General features: G+C 41.1%; 2 protein-coding genes across 7 annotated transcripts in view; one reads left to right on the top strand and one right to left on the bottom strand.

Moving 5' to 3' along the window:
• Nucleotides 1-5,440, bottom strand: part of HACL1 (2-hydroxyacyl-CoA lyase 1) — a 25,369-nt gene extending 19,929 nt beyond the window's left edge. Inside the window, exons 1-2 of the mRNA XM_014937709.1 lie at nucleotides 5,297-5,440; nucleotides 3,538-3,642 (exon numbers count right to left, since the gene is read on the bottom strand). Of these exons, the coding sequence (XP_014793195.1) occupies nucleotides 3,538-3,642; nucleotides 5,297-5,371 (180 nt within the window). The 5' untranslated portion in view covers nucleotides 5,372-5,440. The remainder of the gene's footprint in view (nucleotides 1-3,537; nucleotides 3,643-5,296) is intronic.
• BTD (biotinidase) lies at nucleotides 4,865-15,648 on the top strand. Of its 6 annotated transcripts, none has more exons than XM_014937711.1 (5): nucleotides 4,865-5,179; nucleotides 6,829-6,932; nucleotides 9,897-10,131; nucleotides 11,658-11,807; nucleotides 13,241-15,648. In XM_014937711.1, exons 3-5 carry the CDS (start codon nucleotides 9,901-9,903, stop codon nucleotides 14,423-14,425), a joined length of 1,566 nt encoding a protein of 521 aa, XP_014793197.1. In that variant the 5' UTR covers nucleotides 4,865-5,179; nucleotides 6,829-6,932; nucleotides 9,897-9,900; the 3' UTR covers nucleotides 14,426-15,648. The 6 variants fall into 6 exon arrangements, with proteins under 6 accessions (XP_014793197.1, XP_014793202.1, XP_014793199.1 ...); XM_014937716.1 differs by having other exon boundaries at nucleotides 4,916-4,934; XM_014937713.1 differs by lacking the exon at nucleotides 4,865-5,179 and adding an exon at nucleotides 5,289-5,435.

Here is a 15,648-nt window from a genome sequence, read left to right as displayed (position 1 = left end):
AAGGTATACTAAAAAGATTTTTGTGTGTGTGTGAACAGTAAGAAAGAAAATCCATTTTACCTATAAACCTTGCACCCCCACCACTAAAATACGAGTAATGGCTCTCATATTATCTGTAAAGGTCACAACACAGCTGAACAGCTGAAAACAGACACTTATTTTCCTCAGGCAAGAAGGATGTAGGTATACAAAATGCTAATGACCACCAAACCCACAATCGATGTTAGGAAGAAACGTAGGGGGTCCAGACACAGGCATTGACCTTAAAGTTTGCAACCACCCATGAGTGATGGGTTAGAACTGTAACAAAAGCAGAGGCCTGTTGCTCCCACACAAGTCAAAGCACATTAAGTAGGGTTTAATTATATTAGTTTGTCTTCAACTCAAACGTAAGCAAACTAATACAACATAGCTAGGAAACAATGGTTACGGATTTTTTTATCTAGTGGCCCAGTCAAAATAGCACTGCCAGGCCTAAGAGCAGGCCTGAAGCCCTCATGTTAATTGTACCTAATGCTAAATGTCCCTGTGATCAACTTGTTATGAGAAGTTGCTGTATGAAACTGAGCTTGGTACGTGGTGTCTTTGGTTATGACATACAACCTAAGTGCAGGCCTTGAAAATAGGGAAAGAGGTTTAAAGCAGCAGTCCCAGAATAAGCAACTTGCTGATGGCCAATTACTGGCCACTGAAAAAGTGTAATTTTGAGAGCTGGGAAGACACTGCTTTTGCTTTAGGAAAAGCAGCAATGGCTAGGCAAGGCAGGAAAAAAACCCCCAACAATGAACCGATGTGCAACAGGATAAGGCATCTGTCTTGGCCTGGGAAAGCAACACCCATTCAGCACCACACAGTCCATAGTCCAGGCATGGAGGCCAAGATCTGTTCAGACACCAAAGACCTGTTCAGAGATCAAAGGAGATGTTGAATCTAAGGGGTGGAGAAAAAAGAAGTCCACTTTGGTTCCAGTGGCCCTTACTGAAGAGTTTTCAAGTCTGATTCCCTTGACAGCCAGTACCACCCGCGCTAACTACCACTGTACCAGCTCCAGCATACATTCATGCCTAACTTAGGATACAATTATCAATAAGAGATTGCTTTGAATATGTAGTGATAATTATTATTAAAGATTAAGAACTAAACATTAGCAACATGTGTTGTTAATGTAAACAACAGAGTAAAGGGTTTTTTTAAAGTTTAAAACTGACCTGGGTTATTAGCCTTATAAACAATCACAGCAACCTCTAATTACCCAGGGACAGACACACAAAACACACCCCCATAACGAGTTGCAACACAAGCAGTCAATGTTCAAGGGGCACACGGGGGACAGGTTAAACTGCCTCTGGCAAACTTGTGGCATGTTCCAGGCCGCAGGACATTAGGTAACAGGTACTGGTAGTACTACTTAGCTTTTAACTTCATTCTTTAACCTGGTCTCTCTAGACAAACAGTTTATTCTGCAGTTTTATGGGCTTTTGCTAAATCTGGCTTAGAAATGAGGCAGAAACTCAACCCCTGGAAAAAACCCTCTGGTTTCCATATATCTCAGACCATATATGGCTGCCTTTATCAAAAAGGAAGCAACAAAACAACGGTATACATATCCTCCACAGCCAGACCACACAACTAATAAACTTAGACAATTAAAACTATGATGTGTAAACATTAACTGTTTCTGAATATACTGTGGATAATCTTTTACCCTCTCCTCTGCCAAGCAATCACTCTATGTCTTCACTGAGGACAAAGAACAAAACAAAACCCACTACAAGGTGTATCTTTGTTCATCCTTCTTCATCCCCCAAAGAAGAGAAACCCTAGTATTTTGATGTTAAAGCAAGTCTTCATGTGATTGTTATTCCCCTAAGCAAAAGCATCTCACCATTTACAGACAAGAATGTTTCTTGACTTCTTCACTAACTGAAAAGAGTCTAGTAAAAAGTGAAAAATAGGACAGCATCTCATTTGGCAGTGCAAAAATATCTTCTCTGTTGATTACAGACACATTAGGAAATTTATTTTAATCATGTTAATAACCAAAGCTAAAACTAGAATACTTCCTAAATGGCCTACAGGAATATACAGACTGTTTTGAATTCCCAGTTGTTCAAAGGAATCAAATACACCTTTTAAACCTTTTTGTATATGTTTGCCTCTCTCACGTTACAGATTTTCCATAGACATGCATTCCTCTCTTAAGTTCTCACATTCCAATGTAAAGATGTAAGGATTAGACAGCAAAAACATACAGCTTGTGACCACCTGACTTAGGAGAACTACTATTTTAGTATGTTGCATCTGGGACAATTCACAAAGGTGATGAACTACACAGTGGAAAAAGAACACTGCTGCAAAATACGGGCACCTGAGTGTGCAGGTCCTTGTAAAAGTGGTAAAATCCTCATTAATAGTGTTCATAGAGAGACAGGATCCATAAACAAGTTAAAATACAAGAAAAATCTCCTGATAAGATAATAATCCAACCATTTATTTATTTGTTGGCATCAGCTACAGAAAATTGACAAAGGTAGTAGAGCAACTCTGAGTATGGAAAGCTGATGGTCCATTTGCTAGCAATCCAATACAGAGTCAGCTTGTTTAGCAATCCTTGAAAATGAGGTATAAACTCGAGGTGATTATATTCAACATAACATCAAAAAATGGGCTTGAGTCTAATTTCTGATACCTAGACAATGAACCTGAAATATATACAATTAAGACTGTCTAAGTGTACATATGGTTTGCTGTTTGGTGCGCTTTTAAAACACAGTTAAGGAAAAAAAATACTACAATTATTGAAAATAGTCAAGACAAGTTAATCAGCTGGAAAACTTTCCTCTTTGGGCACTGCAAGAACAGAACAGAAACATGGAAAAATCTACCTTTTTAGGCCTGTAGGTAGTAACTCATAAGTAAAACATCCTCCTAAACAAAAAGGAAAGAAGTAGCTAAGAAAGCTCTAAAAAATGAATTAAAACACTACCAATTAGAAAGAATCATAATATTGTCCTAATTTGGAAGGGATGACATCAGCAAAAGAAAATGACAGTAGAAAAATTTAAGGGAGAAGGATCTTGGTAAGCCTACAAAAAACTACAGGAAAACAAAAAAACATGAATGAACCCCCCAAAAAAGTGGCAGATAAGATCTGACAATCTTATTACTTGACGGGAACAAAATTTTTTCATTTTTTTCTTTCTGCAGTAGAATGCTTTGTTCATATTCTTTTTATCCCTATTTCCATCCTACCTTCTCTCCCTTATTGGAGAAAGGAATCTAAAAAATGGGAAAAAAAAGTTGCAATTCCCTATGAGGAAAGGAGGGAGCACTTAACAATGGAACGGGGAAAAGAAAAACCCAACCCAATCCACCAGTGCTCTCCTTTACTCTAGAATGACAGTAACTGCTTCTCTACGTGTTCTTTCAAGGAATGTTCAGAGACCACATTCTTCCTCGTAAAAAGGTAAATTAGATTTCATTCTGTTGTAAAAGACTTAAAAGAAAGAATTGGTCCTATTATAGGTCTATACTTACGGCTTGTTCATTTCTCATTCCTACATATTTTATTCCAACTGCTTGGGCTGCAACTGCAACTTCCATGATTGGAATACCAACGATGCCAAACATGTATTCAATATCCTAAAAAGAAATATGTTAGAAGAAATCAGAATTGTTTCCAAAAAGATAGCTTTAACAAACATGTAAAACACAGTCATACTAACTATACAGTCTAAAAGTAAATCGTAATAATATATATATATTCACACAGAAGTTCACAGGCCACTGTAGGAATAGTGTTTGCAGCTCAGCCCTCCGCAGTTGTTCCACTGCTTGAAGGTCTCTAAAATCCAGTGCTTCCACAACTGTTCAGCCCAGATTCTCAGGCAAGTATGTTTTGCTTTTTTAACTGACCGGATATCTCTGCTATACCATCTTACTTTTTCTCAGTATGTCAACTTTATCTCTTCTGAAAATTTCTCAAATCGCTGCACGTTCTTACGCTTTCACAGAAAACTAGCTGAAAAAAAGGCCCCAAGAAACAACTGGGATGGTACTGTGCCCAAGAAACTTACAGATGAAAGGACTTATTTTTATTCCATTATTTTCACAGAATCACAGAATTGTTGGAGTTGGAAGGGACCTTCTAGAGATCATCTAGTCCAACTCCCCTGCCAAAGCAGGACTGCCCAGAGCATTGCACTCAGGACTGCATCCAGGCGGGTCTTGAAAATCTCCAAAGAAGTGGTCTCCACGACCTCCCTGGGCAGCCTGTTCCAGGGCCCTTGTCACTTTCACTGTAAAGAAGTTCTTCCTCATATTTGAGCGGAACTTCCCATGTTGCAGCTTGTGCCTGTTGCCCCTCGTCCTGTCACTGGGAAGCACTGAAAAGAGTCTGTCTCCATCCTCCCTCAAACTGCCCTTTAGATACTTATAAGCATTAATAAGGTCTCCCTTCAGCCTTCTCTTCCCCAGGCTAAAGAGCCCAGCTCTCTCAGCCTTTCTTCATAAGGGAGATGTTCCAATCCCTCAATCACTGTTGTTGCCCTACGCTGGACTCTTTCCAGTAGTTCCCTGTCTCTCTTGAGCTGGGGAGCCCAGAACTGGAGGCAGTATTCCAGTTGTGGCCTCACCAGCGCAGAGTAGAGATGAAGAATGACCTCCCTCGACCTCCTGGCCACACTCTTCCCTATGCAGCCCAGGATCCCATTGGCCCTGTAATTTTATTACATTTATTACAACAAGCATCGCCACGCTGATTCTTATTACAACCGAACTGCCTTTTCGCGTATCACAGACCAAACAGAAAGCCTTTGGTTGAGGCCGGTGTCAGTTCGGCACCGCCCCCAGGTCAGACAGCACAGCGTTCTGCCGGCTGCAGGGACGGAGCTGCCACTGCCAGCGCCGCAGACGGCGGTCGGCAGGTAACACAGGTATCAGGAGAGCGGGGAAGGCGCCAGCTCGTAGGAAGGAGGAAAATAACTACAAGTTCCCTTCTGGGGAAAGCGGCAGGGGGGTCACCACCCCACGGCGGCACAGCTACCTGGCGGGGCCAGGCCGGGGCCCGCTCCCTGAGCTGCTGCTGCTGCGGCGACACCTCCCTCCTTCCACACGGCGACGGGGCCAGCCCTTCTCGCCCGCTGTGCCCGCCCCCGGGACAACGGCGGGAGCGCCCACGGTGAGTCCAGCCCGGCGGGCACCCGTAGCCCGGCCCGACCGCCCCGTGCACCGCGGGAGCTTTCCCCGCCCACTCGCCATAGCGAAGCTGCTCGCCGGTGTCCCCCTGCCCTCTTACTTGAGCCTTGAGGGACTCGGCGATGACCTGAGCCCCGCTGACAGCTTCCCCCTCCGCATCGGGCTCGGAAGCCATCCCCGCTCCGCCCGGCCCCGTTCGCCCACCGGAGAAGCGCAGGGAACGCGACCCCCGGCCGAAGGTCGGGTGCGGCTGACTGGCACCTCGCCCGGCCAATGAGACAGCGGAGAGGGCGGGCCCGAGGGGCCGCGGGTGTCCGCCTCTGACCCAGTTGGCAGGCTTGGAGAAGCTTCCTATTGGCTGACGCGGGCGCCCAATCAGAGGCCGGGGGGGGCTCCTGCCCGCCCTCGGCCCCCACGCAGTGCCAAGCGGCGCGCGGCCGCCAGGGGGCGATGAGAGCGCGAGGCGGCGCAGCGTGAGGCTCGCGGCACGGTGGCGCGCGGGGGGCGGCCGTTAAACGGCGGCGGAGGCGGCGCGCGTCTGTGAGGGGCTGGTGCGTGAGGGGGAGGGAAGGGGAGGAGAGGAGGGTGGCGGGGCCTGACCGGCTGCTGTTCGGAGCCAAGCGATCGGTCTCGAACCGAGGGAGGTGGGAAAGGGCGATCGGGTTCCCCGCCTGGCCCAGGCTCCCCTAAGGCCGCGCTTGGCCTGTGGGAGCCGCCGGGTTTGTAACTCGGGCGGCTGGCTCGGCGGTGTAACGTCCCAGCTTTGTGGAGTCGGTCGGAGGTCGCTACCACAGAGCAGGGCAAAGTACAAGGTAATTTTACATGAAGACACCTAAAGCCAGCATTCATGAGGAGGAGCCGGGAAAGTAGTGTGAGACACTTCTCCAAAATCCTCCCTGAAGGATGGTGCGCCATTATTTTACCTGGCTCTGGCCATCCTGGCCACGCTGAGCTTGCAGGTGTCAGAGAAGTGACACAGTTGACAGTATGTGCTGCCCCATCCTCTCACTTGCTGGTTGTGCAGCTGTCTTGAGTTGTTCAAGCTGAACCGCTAATAACAGCAGCATTCAATTCATTCTTACTCTGTCATTAGCTTAGATAATGTAGATCTTTTAATTACAAACAAAGAGACAAAGCATATTTCAGGAATCCTGTGAAATGCAGACAACATTTTATAAAACATTATATTAGAATGGGCAACATTCTTTAAATATAGATTGCACCTCTGGATAAAAGCCAGGAAACTAGCAGAAGGTTATATAACGCAATGCACACTGAATAAATATTTTTCAGAACAGGAAATACGAGATACCTGTTTCAATTGAGCTATGATTGCATTGCTAAAAAAAAAAAAAACACCTTCCTAAAATCTATATAGTAAAATACTGTATTAAAATATAATGAAACATATAAAAGCGGTAGACAGGAGGGATCAGGGGAAAAAAGCTTGAATTTCACTGTATTTTTACATGTCTAGAGGGGATGTTGTCTTATATATTCTATATGTTAGAATGGCAGAAACTTCACAATTCATGGATATCACTCAGTGTAAGAAAGACTTTTACTTACTGTTTCATAGAAAATTTAATATTTTGCCTAGTAATTAGTGTTTATGTTACTATATCTCTACAGGCATTTGCTATTAATCACTTAAGAGGACCCAGAGTAGCGCTGTGCTGCTGCTGCTTTTTACAGTCTCTTGGATTTTTTTGAGTATAGAAGTTCTAAGAAGCAGGGTATGTATTGCCTTTCTCCGTGTTTACATCTATATATGGTGAGAGTTGATAAACTTGTAAGTTTCCAAAGTTGTTGAAAAGTGAGTGACTGCTTTACTTCACAGTGTACTGAGATTAGAGGGTTCTGAACAGCTGAATAGGAAAACAGTGACTGGGGAAGCACTCTGACTGGGGAAAAAACTTGTCTGAATTGGCATCCAAACTTAAACACCAGTCTCTTTACCTTTTGTATTGAACTATAACTAGAATACTATGACTGCATGGCAGTAATACTGCTATGAAATGCTTATATTTGGGTGATACTACAGAAGCGTACCTGCCAGGCAAAAGACCACATAAATCACAGTAAAGGGACAGAAAAAGAAATGAAATTATGAAGCGTTTCAGTTAATGAAAATTTCTTTTAAAGGCATAACTTAGGTGAGATGACAGCTCTGAAGACCCTAAACAAATTAACTGCTCTTCAAGGGAAGGATTTATTAGATACTGTAGCACTTTCTGTTAGGGAAAAAAAAACAAAAACCAAAACAAACAAAACCAGGATGTGGCTGAGATTTACTTCAGTCTTGCAGACTAAGGGCTGAGTAAACCCTGTTGGTGTCCTTATTTTGGCTGGAAAGGTTACTATCCCCAAGCCCAGCCTTGGAGCTTGTCACAGCTTTCCCTGTTAGAAGCAATCCATTAGATGGCAGGGTTCTGTTGTTTAAGCTGTCAAAAAGGGGAAAGGCATAAGGGAGCACTCACGTAAGTGCTCAGCCATTGACTGTGGGACTAGCAGTAAGCACAGCCAAGAATAAGGACCCGGCAGAATTATTCAGTTATTATTTTAGTTGGCCCAGATTCATCCAGATGAGATTGCGTAGTCGGATGTTCAGTACTAAACCTCTTGTGTATCTAAATGAGGAAGGGATTCAGGTTAGGACTTGGAGTGTTTCTGACCATCAGAAAATAAACTGTGGCAGAAAAATGAGGATTCTCTAAGTACATCTGTAATACAAAAAATTTTATAGCAGCCTGTTAATTTTTGTTGTTAATGTATTTGTCTTAGAAGGCAAAAAGGCTATTTTTCTAACGCATAGCAATTCTGTCCTGTGATCTGAAACTCTCCAAGTTTTTCCACCACTAGTAATGATGAATTCTAATTACATCTTAGTTGACAACTTTGTTGAGGAACGGCTGACTAGAACCCATTCCTGTCCTAAATAGGCGCTTTGGCTCTGAAGGTATGACAGAAATAGAAAAGATAGTTTTGTCAGTGAAGTGCAACACTCTGTGTTTATTTTCAGGGGCTTCCTTAACTGGTGAGAGGCTTCCCACCTCTCTTTTCCCTCCCCCTGCTACTGCTTTATGTCTTCACGTGTACCTTGGTATTTCATTTGCAAAGCTGAGCTGCACAGGACAAAGTAGGATCCTCATCACTTCTCAAAACTGTTTATATAAATGTAGTATCTTTAATACAACTGCTTACAGAGATGCCGAGGCTCTATTGTTTTTATTGTGCTTTAGGTAACTTAAATTTACTGTTGAAGGCATGTATCAATGGCCACATTGGCAAAATAGACCTCAAGAAAATATGAATGTGTAGTTGAGCTTAGCAGCATCTATTAGCTATTGCTAAGTTACTCCTGGACCTTTACAAGTCTTATTACACACTAAGAATTTTTGGTTGAGAAAACAAGTCTTCTGCCTACCATAGGCACTAAGGTTATGATTTGATCTCTTTTTCCTGATGAACTCCTAATGGGAACTAGAGAAGGCTCTTGAGGTGTGTGTTTTTCAGAGTCTGTATTTGCTTTGGAAAAATTCAGGGAGTTGTGGATCACAAAGATTGAAAAGCACTAAGCATGTTTTGGAACTTTTTTTTTTCTTGGATAAGAATTACCGAAGAGCAAATACAATTAAAAAGTCAGTAACTGAGAAGACTGTGGGCAATCAATACATAGCATCAGTGCATCTCTCTTGCATGCTCTTCCAGCTTCATATTCAAGATATAATTCCTTAAAGATACTAGTAACACAAGTAGAGAATTCTTATATTGTGAGAATAATATGGCATTTTTATAGTATTCCTTAAGCATTGCACAGCCATTGACTGTGTCAGTCTGCCCTTGTTATGTGAGTATTGGGAAGTCAAAAGGCTACACAGGGAGCCCATGTGGGAGAGAGTACCCCAGCCTTCTGGACTCACTAATTTTTCATTTTTTTCTAAGGAGAGCTGTGTCATGCAAATTTTCTGCATTTTGTATGGATTTTTGCTTTGTTGTTATTAGTATGAAAGCATTTTTAACCTTATCTATCTGGGTTTTGTAGGAGGAATGCAGATCTGAAATGCACTCAACATTTTTTTAAATGTTGAGAAAAGCTGCACTGTATGAGACATATTAGTCTATTTATTATATACATGGAATAGAATGAATCCATCATCCATCAGGAGAGGCATTTTCTTGATAGAAAGATAAATGAATGCAGAAGTAGTATCTAGTGTAATTCTTTTGGCAATTCTCTGTTTTGGTATTGATAAAATAAGTTATATCACTACTTGACTACTAAATATTGTGTCCAAATAATTTTAGGAAATGCTGCTTTTAAATTCATCCCCCACCACCAAATGGGGGAGAAGCTGCAAATTTGCGAGCTGCTTTTAACTTTTCCCAAAGATGTTTTGATATATGGTATGAAAGATCTATAAATAAATGATGAAGTTTATTGGAAAGGGAGACAAGGTCAGTAGAAGTATATATGAAGCAAAATTGGGACATGGTTATTTAAAGTAGCAACATAGATAGACTTAAGGTTCAGAAACAATAGGCATGTGGCCATTCAGGAATTTAAAAACACCACACTCAGTTCAAACAGTGCTAAGAGTCTCAGTTACAGTCCATATTTAATCGTAAATTTAAATTCCTGGCACTATTTGTTGCTCCAGCTCCCCCCACCCCACCTGTTTGGTTTTTTTCCCCTCTAGATTTATGGCATACACCACGGTGGATCTGTGCTGGAAGCTGTCCGTCTGCTTTTTTTGCTATGAAGTTGTCTCGGGAAGAGTTAAGAGGGAAGGACATTATGTTGCTGCCGTGTATGAACACGAGTCCATTCTGAGTCCTAACCCGACAGCCCTGGTTGATCGACGGTCTGCACTGGAACTCATGGGCAGAAACCTAGATATCTATGAACAGCAAGTAGTGGCTGCTGCAAGACAGGTATGTCGCAGCTTAGGAGCAGTTGCCTGTATCCTATGTATATATAGAGTAAGTGCTATTTGAAGATAATATTTCACATTTGTGTTCCCAGGCAACTAAAGCCATATTTATATACATAAGTATGGTCTGGGTTTTCAGACATTCTGACCTGCCAGCAGCTCTGAAAAAAATCAGGCCAATTAGCAGCTCGCCTGACTTGAGTTATTCCAAGCTTGGAAAAACACGCCTATAGGTATTTAGTATAGGGAAATTAATTTTCTATTTTGGTCTGAATACCTAGCTCCTTTCTGTTTTCTGAAATGGAATGTTTTTATTGAAAGATTGTCTTACAGGCAGCTGTCTTTGGGTTTGATTTTATTCCAGTGCTCTCAATGGAAATTCTTGAATGTTTCTGAAAACTAAGGAAGTTAAATGCTTTGGAAATGAATGTTCCACCAGTAACAACTTTGTGGAAGTAAAGTTTTCCATTCCTTTCTCCTACCCTCCTTGGAATGGTTCTCAGTCTAAATATATTTAGAGAGAGTAGTATTTCTGGCTGTTCTTATGCACAGCCTCCTTTCCTTCCCTCCCCAAGAAAACCCAAGCTGGTTCTAGTCAGAGGAAGCAGGCATTACTGTCCCTATGCAGAGAAGAAATGACTTGCAAGTTTCATAGATCTATTGGTTTGGGACAGAAGAATTACAATTTTTGTATAATTTGAAAAAGTGGTCTTTTGGTTTGGTTTTGGGTTTTTTTGAGAATGATGACTGGGCATCACAGTCCAGAAGCATAATAGCTATTTTTATGCAGTACTGCCACCAAGACACAAATTATCCCAAAATCACAGCACAGATAACACATTGGAACTGACTTTTGAACAGTCACAGGAATCTGAATGACTGATGCTGGATCTGATTCAAGAGGAATCCACTACATTGTTAGGAACAGATCTCCCTGAACTTCAGGTGGAGCCAGCCTAACTCTGGCATGGCTGCATTTCCACCAGAATCTGTATTGCTTGCACAGTCAAGCAGTTTCTGAACACAATACTCCCAGTACCCTATGCAACCCTGTATACTTAATTGAGGTATATAGCCCAGGCTAAGTGATGCTGTACCTCTGACACAGGTACAGCATCTTTGACAAAGTTCATCTGCGTAATTCTGAACAAAAATATAAGACAAATTTTAACATCATCAGTCTCTACCCTGAATAATTTCATTCTCATGACTCATGTGGATGGAGAATACTTTTGTTAAGAATTTGGATGAAGTCTGCTCTTATTTGCATGCCTTTAAAGAATGTCAAATAGGCTATTTTTCAGGCTAAAAGGTATGTGTCAGGTTAAATAACCTTTTTTTTTATATATGTGTAGTTACACCTACTATGAAGTCAAAAGATATTTTCAAACTACATTCTTGTCAAAATGGATTTGGGTTATCCTTAACTTTCTTTAGGTCTTTTCACCTATGAGATTCCCTTTTTCCCCTTTCGTCTTTAGGTTGATTTTGCTTTGCCTACAAACCATGTTTTTGTTTTACATACAGGGAGCACAGATCATTGTTTTTCCTGAAGATGGAATCCATGGCTTTAACTTTACCAGGAGTTCCATTTATCCTTACTTAGATTTCGTTCTGCATTCACAGTCCGTGAAGTGGAATCCATGCAGAGAGCCATATTTGTTCAATGACACAGAGGTAAATGTAGCAGTGATTTTTGCAGAGAGGTGGAATAACTAAATGCTAGATTTGTGCTCCAAGTGGGAAACTAGCTCTAGTAGTTTTGCTTGGGGAAGTAAGTAGTACCAGATTGTGTTTTTATGAACTCTCAGTTTATGTTGGTTTCATTCTTAGCAGAGGGGAGAGTTCTAGATACATACAAGCAAGATTAGCTTCTTTATGAGCCATCTGGATTTGTCATCTCCCCCTCCCCAGCCTATGAAATGGTAATCACTCTAATAAGATACATTGTTAGTAGTGTTATTTGGAACAACTTTGTTTTATATAAAACAACATAGCAGTATCTTCACTTCTGATGCATTCTTGTTACTCAGCTTTAATGACTTTGTGACATCAGCGCACTCTGAGTCAGTGATTGTGTATAAAATGATTAGCACAAGTAACAGGACTTGACCTGTTACAATGGAATAGAAGTCCCAACTTCCAAGTGTGATTACAGATATGACCCGCGAGTTACAAAAATAGTATTTTCCTTGACTATGCTGAACCAGAAGTGAAAATAACCATGCTTAGTAATACATACTATTTATTCCTATTGAGGTTACAGTAGTCACTATAATGAAAGTAAGTAATCATGCATGTGCCTGCTAAGCAGAATTTGTGTGCCACATGAATCACAGCTGTAAATGGTGACCTGCTTTGGCCTGTGAATCTTTACTACCAATGATCAGGCACAAACAAGTTTGTCATTCGGGTCCTGTTTGGAGATTGCGGTACTGGCTCTCTATGGTACAGCTCTCTATGGCGTGGAAGAAACATCCCAGTAATACTGTAGTCTGGAATTTTTTGTATTTCTTTTCTACAGAAAAACAATTTCTATAGAAAATTTCTATATCTTTACCTATAGAAAGTTTATCTGTTTACATCTCTGCTCTCTAAGTTGTTGCTAGTAATTACTTTTTAAAATATTTAGAGTAAAAACATCTAGTTGCAGGAACAAGCCATTGCAGGTACAAATGATTACTATTAGAAGTTTGCTGTTCTAAAGCCACACAGAGATCAGTTATGCAGCCTTGTCAAAGCTTTCTGTTGACCAATGGTGTTTTAAAGCCATTTGTGCTCCTGCAACAGTCAGAAGTTTCTCAGCCTTACTGCCCTTGAAATAGAGAGATTATTTATTCACTCACTTCCCAGGAAAGAAAAATACAGATAATTTTTTCAATGCTATTTTGAAATTAATATCTGAAATACTTTTCAGTCTGGAAAAGCTGGTTCCAGTAGCTTTCGTCACAAAATCATCAGTACTTTTAAATTTTACAGATACGGTCAAATGTGCTCAATTTCCAGTTGAAACTAATTATTTGGAAAGTATTAAATAAGTCATAGCTGCTTAAGTAAAATTTACCCCTCCATATTCTGAGGTGCTTACATTTTCCCATACCATTCTACAGGTTCTTCAGCGTCTGAGCTGCATGGCACTGAAGAACAAAATATTTCTTGTGGCAAATTTAGGGACTAAGCAACCCTGTGAGCACACGGATCCTCACTGTCCAGCTGATGGAAGATACCAGTTCAATACCAACGTGGCATTCAACGATGATGGTATGCTGGTAGCCACATACCGCAAACACAATCTGTATTTTGAAGATGCTTTTGATACCCCTCCAGAGCCTGACTATAAACTCTTTGATACCCCTTTTGCTGGCAAATTTGGTATGTTTACTTGCTTTGACATACTCTTTTTTGAGCCTGCAGTGAACCTCATCAGACAATACAATTTGAAACAAGTTGTATATCCGACTGCCTGGATGAACCAGCTCCCACTCCTGTCTGCCGTAGAATTTCAACAAGCTTTTGCAACAGCTTTCAAGATCAATATTTTAGCAGCTAATATCCACCACCCTACCTTGGGCATGACAGGGAGTGGCATATACACTCCAGTCAAATCATTCATCTACCACAACATGGAAAGTTACGGTGGCAAGCTCATAGTAGCAGAAATTCCTGTGATTACTACAGATTACAAAACCAATTTGGAGAGTAAAGACAGATTCAGAGAGAATGTACATCACTCATGCGAGACTTTTACAAGCCCTTCAACGGATGATCAATTTTGCTTTAAGGAGGGAGAAGAGACCCCTGACAGAACATCAGAAAAAGAAAATGAACAGTTACCTCCCACATTTTATGCAGAAATGATGTACGACAACTATACCTTTGTTCCTTTGTGGGGGGAAAAAGGAGAGCTCCAGGTTTGTGCCAATACCCTTTGTTGCTACTTAACTTACCAGAGAGCTGTTTTAACGGATGAATTATATGCTTTGGGAGTTTTTGATGGGCTGCATACTGTGCATGGCACATACTATGTTCAGGCCTGTGCATTAGTAAAGTGTGGGGGTCTCAGCTTTAGCACTTGTGGACAGGAGGTTACAGATGCCACTGCTCTGATAGATTTCCAGCTATGGGGAAATATGAGTACCCCTTATATCTTTCCTTTACTGCTGACATCTGGTATTACTTTGGACTTTGCTGATCACATGGGCTGGAAAAACAACCACTATTTCATAAGCAAAAATAGAACATCTTCTGGCCTACTGACAGCTGCTCTATATGGGCGATGGTATGAAAAGGACTAGCACAGATACTTGGCTGAATCAGAAAATAACTGCCCTTATTTTCAGAGTATATATCTTAACAGAAGTTGTTGAACATCTGTCCTTCCTAGAGCTTCAGGTGTGTTTGTTACATGACTGACTGATTAGATTCCACATTTGAAATGATAAGTGAAGCATTTAACCTAGGAGGCTGTACCTTGGTGGCTTATGTCCTACCAGAAGTAAAAGAACTGCCTTGCAGAGATAAAGGCTTCTCATGTGTTGAGAAGTTTTATTTTGGGAAAATAGTATTTCTCATATCAACTGAATTTGTTCTTTTTAATTTAATCCTTTGGTTTTCTGGCTAGCAGCATGGAAATTAACGGAATGGAAAACAATTGCAAAAGGAAGAAAAATAGGGAAGGGAATGAAGACACGAATACTGTGTGACATGCATGAAAATATGTATGTATACATACATATAGGTTGTATATGGTGAGGTTCTGATTTGTGACTAAGGTACCATGATTTTTTATGGTTTTTTTTTCTTAAAGTCCAAAAACCCCAGCTGAAATCATTACCATTTACTGGCCACTCAGTTGGCTGTCATCCCGTTAGAAAACTCAGTGAGATTTCTCATACACTTTTAACAGTAACTGAGTGTTGCAGTTGTGAACATCTATGGAACAGCTAGTCTGGGGAAGGGGACATCAAATGATTGTGAAAAACTCGACTGCAGTAAGATATATTTTCAGCCTACTGTGCAAGGAATTGTGTTTGAAGATGTCAGCAATGAATATCAATGACTAGGTTATGTACTGTTGAAGTACTTTAACTTTCTCCATTTAAAAGAGAGGTCATTTCAAGACTGTTTTGACTTTAAGACATCTTACACATTGTTCATAAATTCATTCAACAAGAGCTATGAAAAGTACATAATGAATTGTGGGACAGCAAGGTTTTTACATAAATACTTCGTGTGCCAGATGGCAGGTTCCTGCTGCTAAATGAGTAAAACACACCATTCTTTCCAGAGACTAACTTGATTAAGTGCTATAAATATTGTACTGCAGTGACAAACTGTTCTGCTGCAATGAAGAAGTTAGGAAGAGAATATTCTAAGGATATTAATTTGGGGGTAAATTCAGAGAAGATAGTTTCTTCTCAAGCGTTATAATTTTGTGTGATCTTATTGGCCCTTATTACTTCATCTGCATAACAGCTGTTGAGTAACGAAATAAACACAGATGATCCTTTGGTGAGTC

The sequence above is a fragment of the Calidris pugnax genome, unplaced genomic scaffold (genome assembly GCF_001431845.1).
Source record: "Calidris pugnax isolate Ruff unplaced genomic scaffold, ASM143184v1 scaffold11, whole genome shotgun sequence".
In the NCBI taxonomy this organism is placed as follows: domain Eukaryota; kingdom Metazoa; phylum Chordata; class Aves; order Charadriiformes; family Scolopacidae; genus Calidris; species Calidris pugnax.
This window is presented reverse-complemented; position numbering and strand designations above follow the sequence as displayed.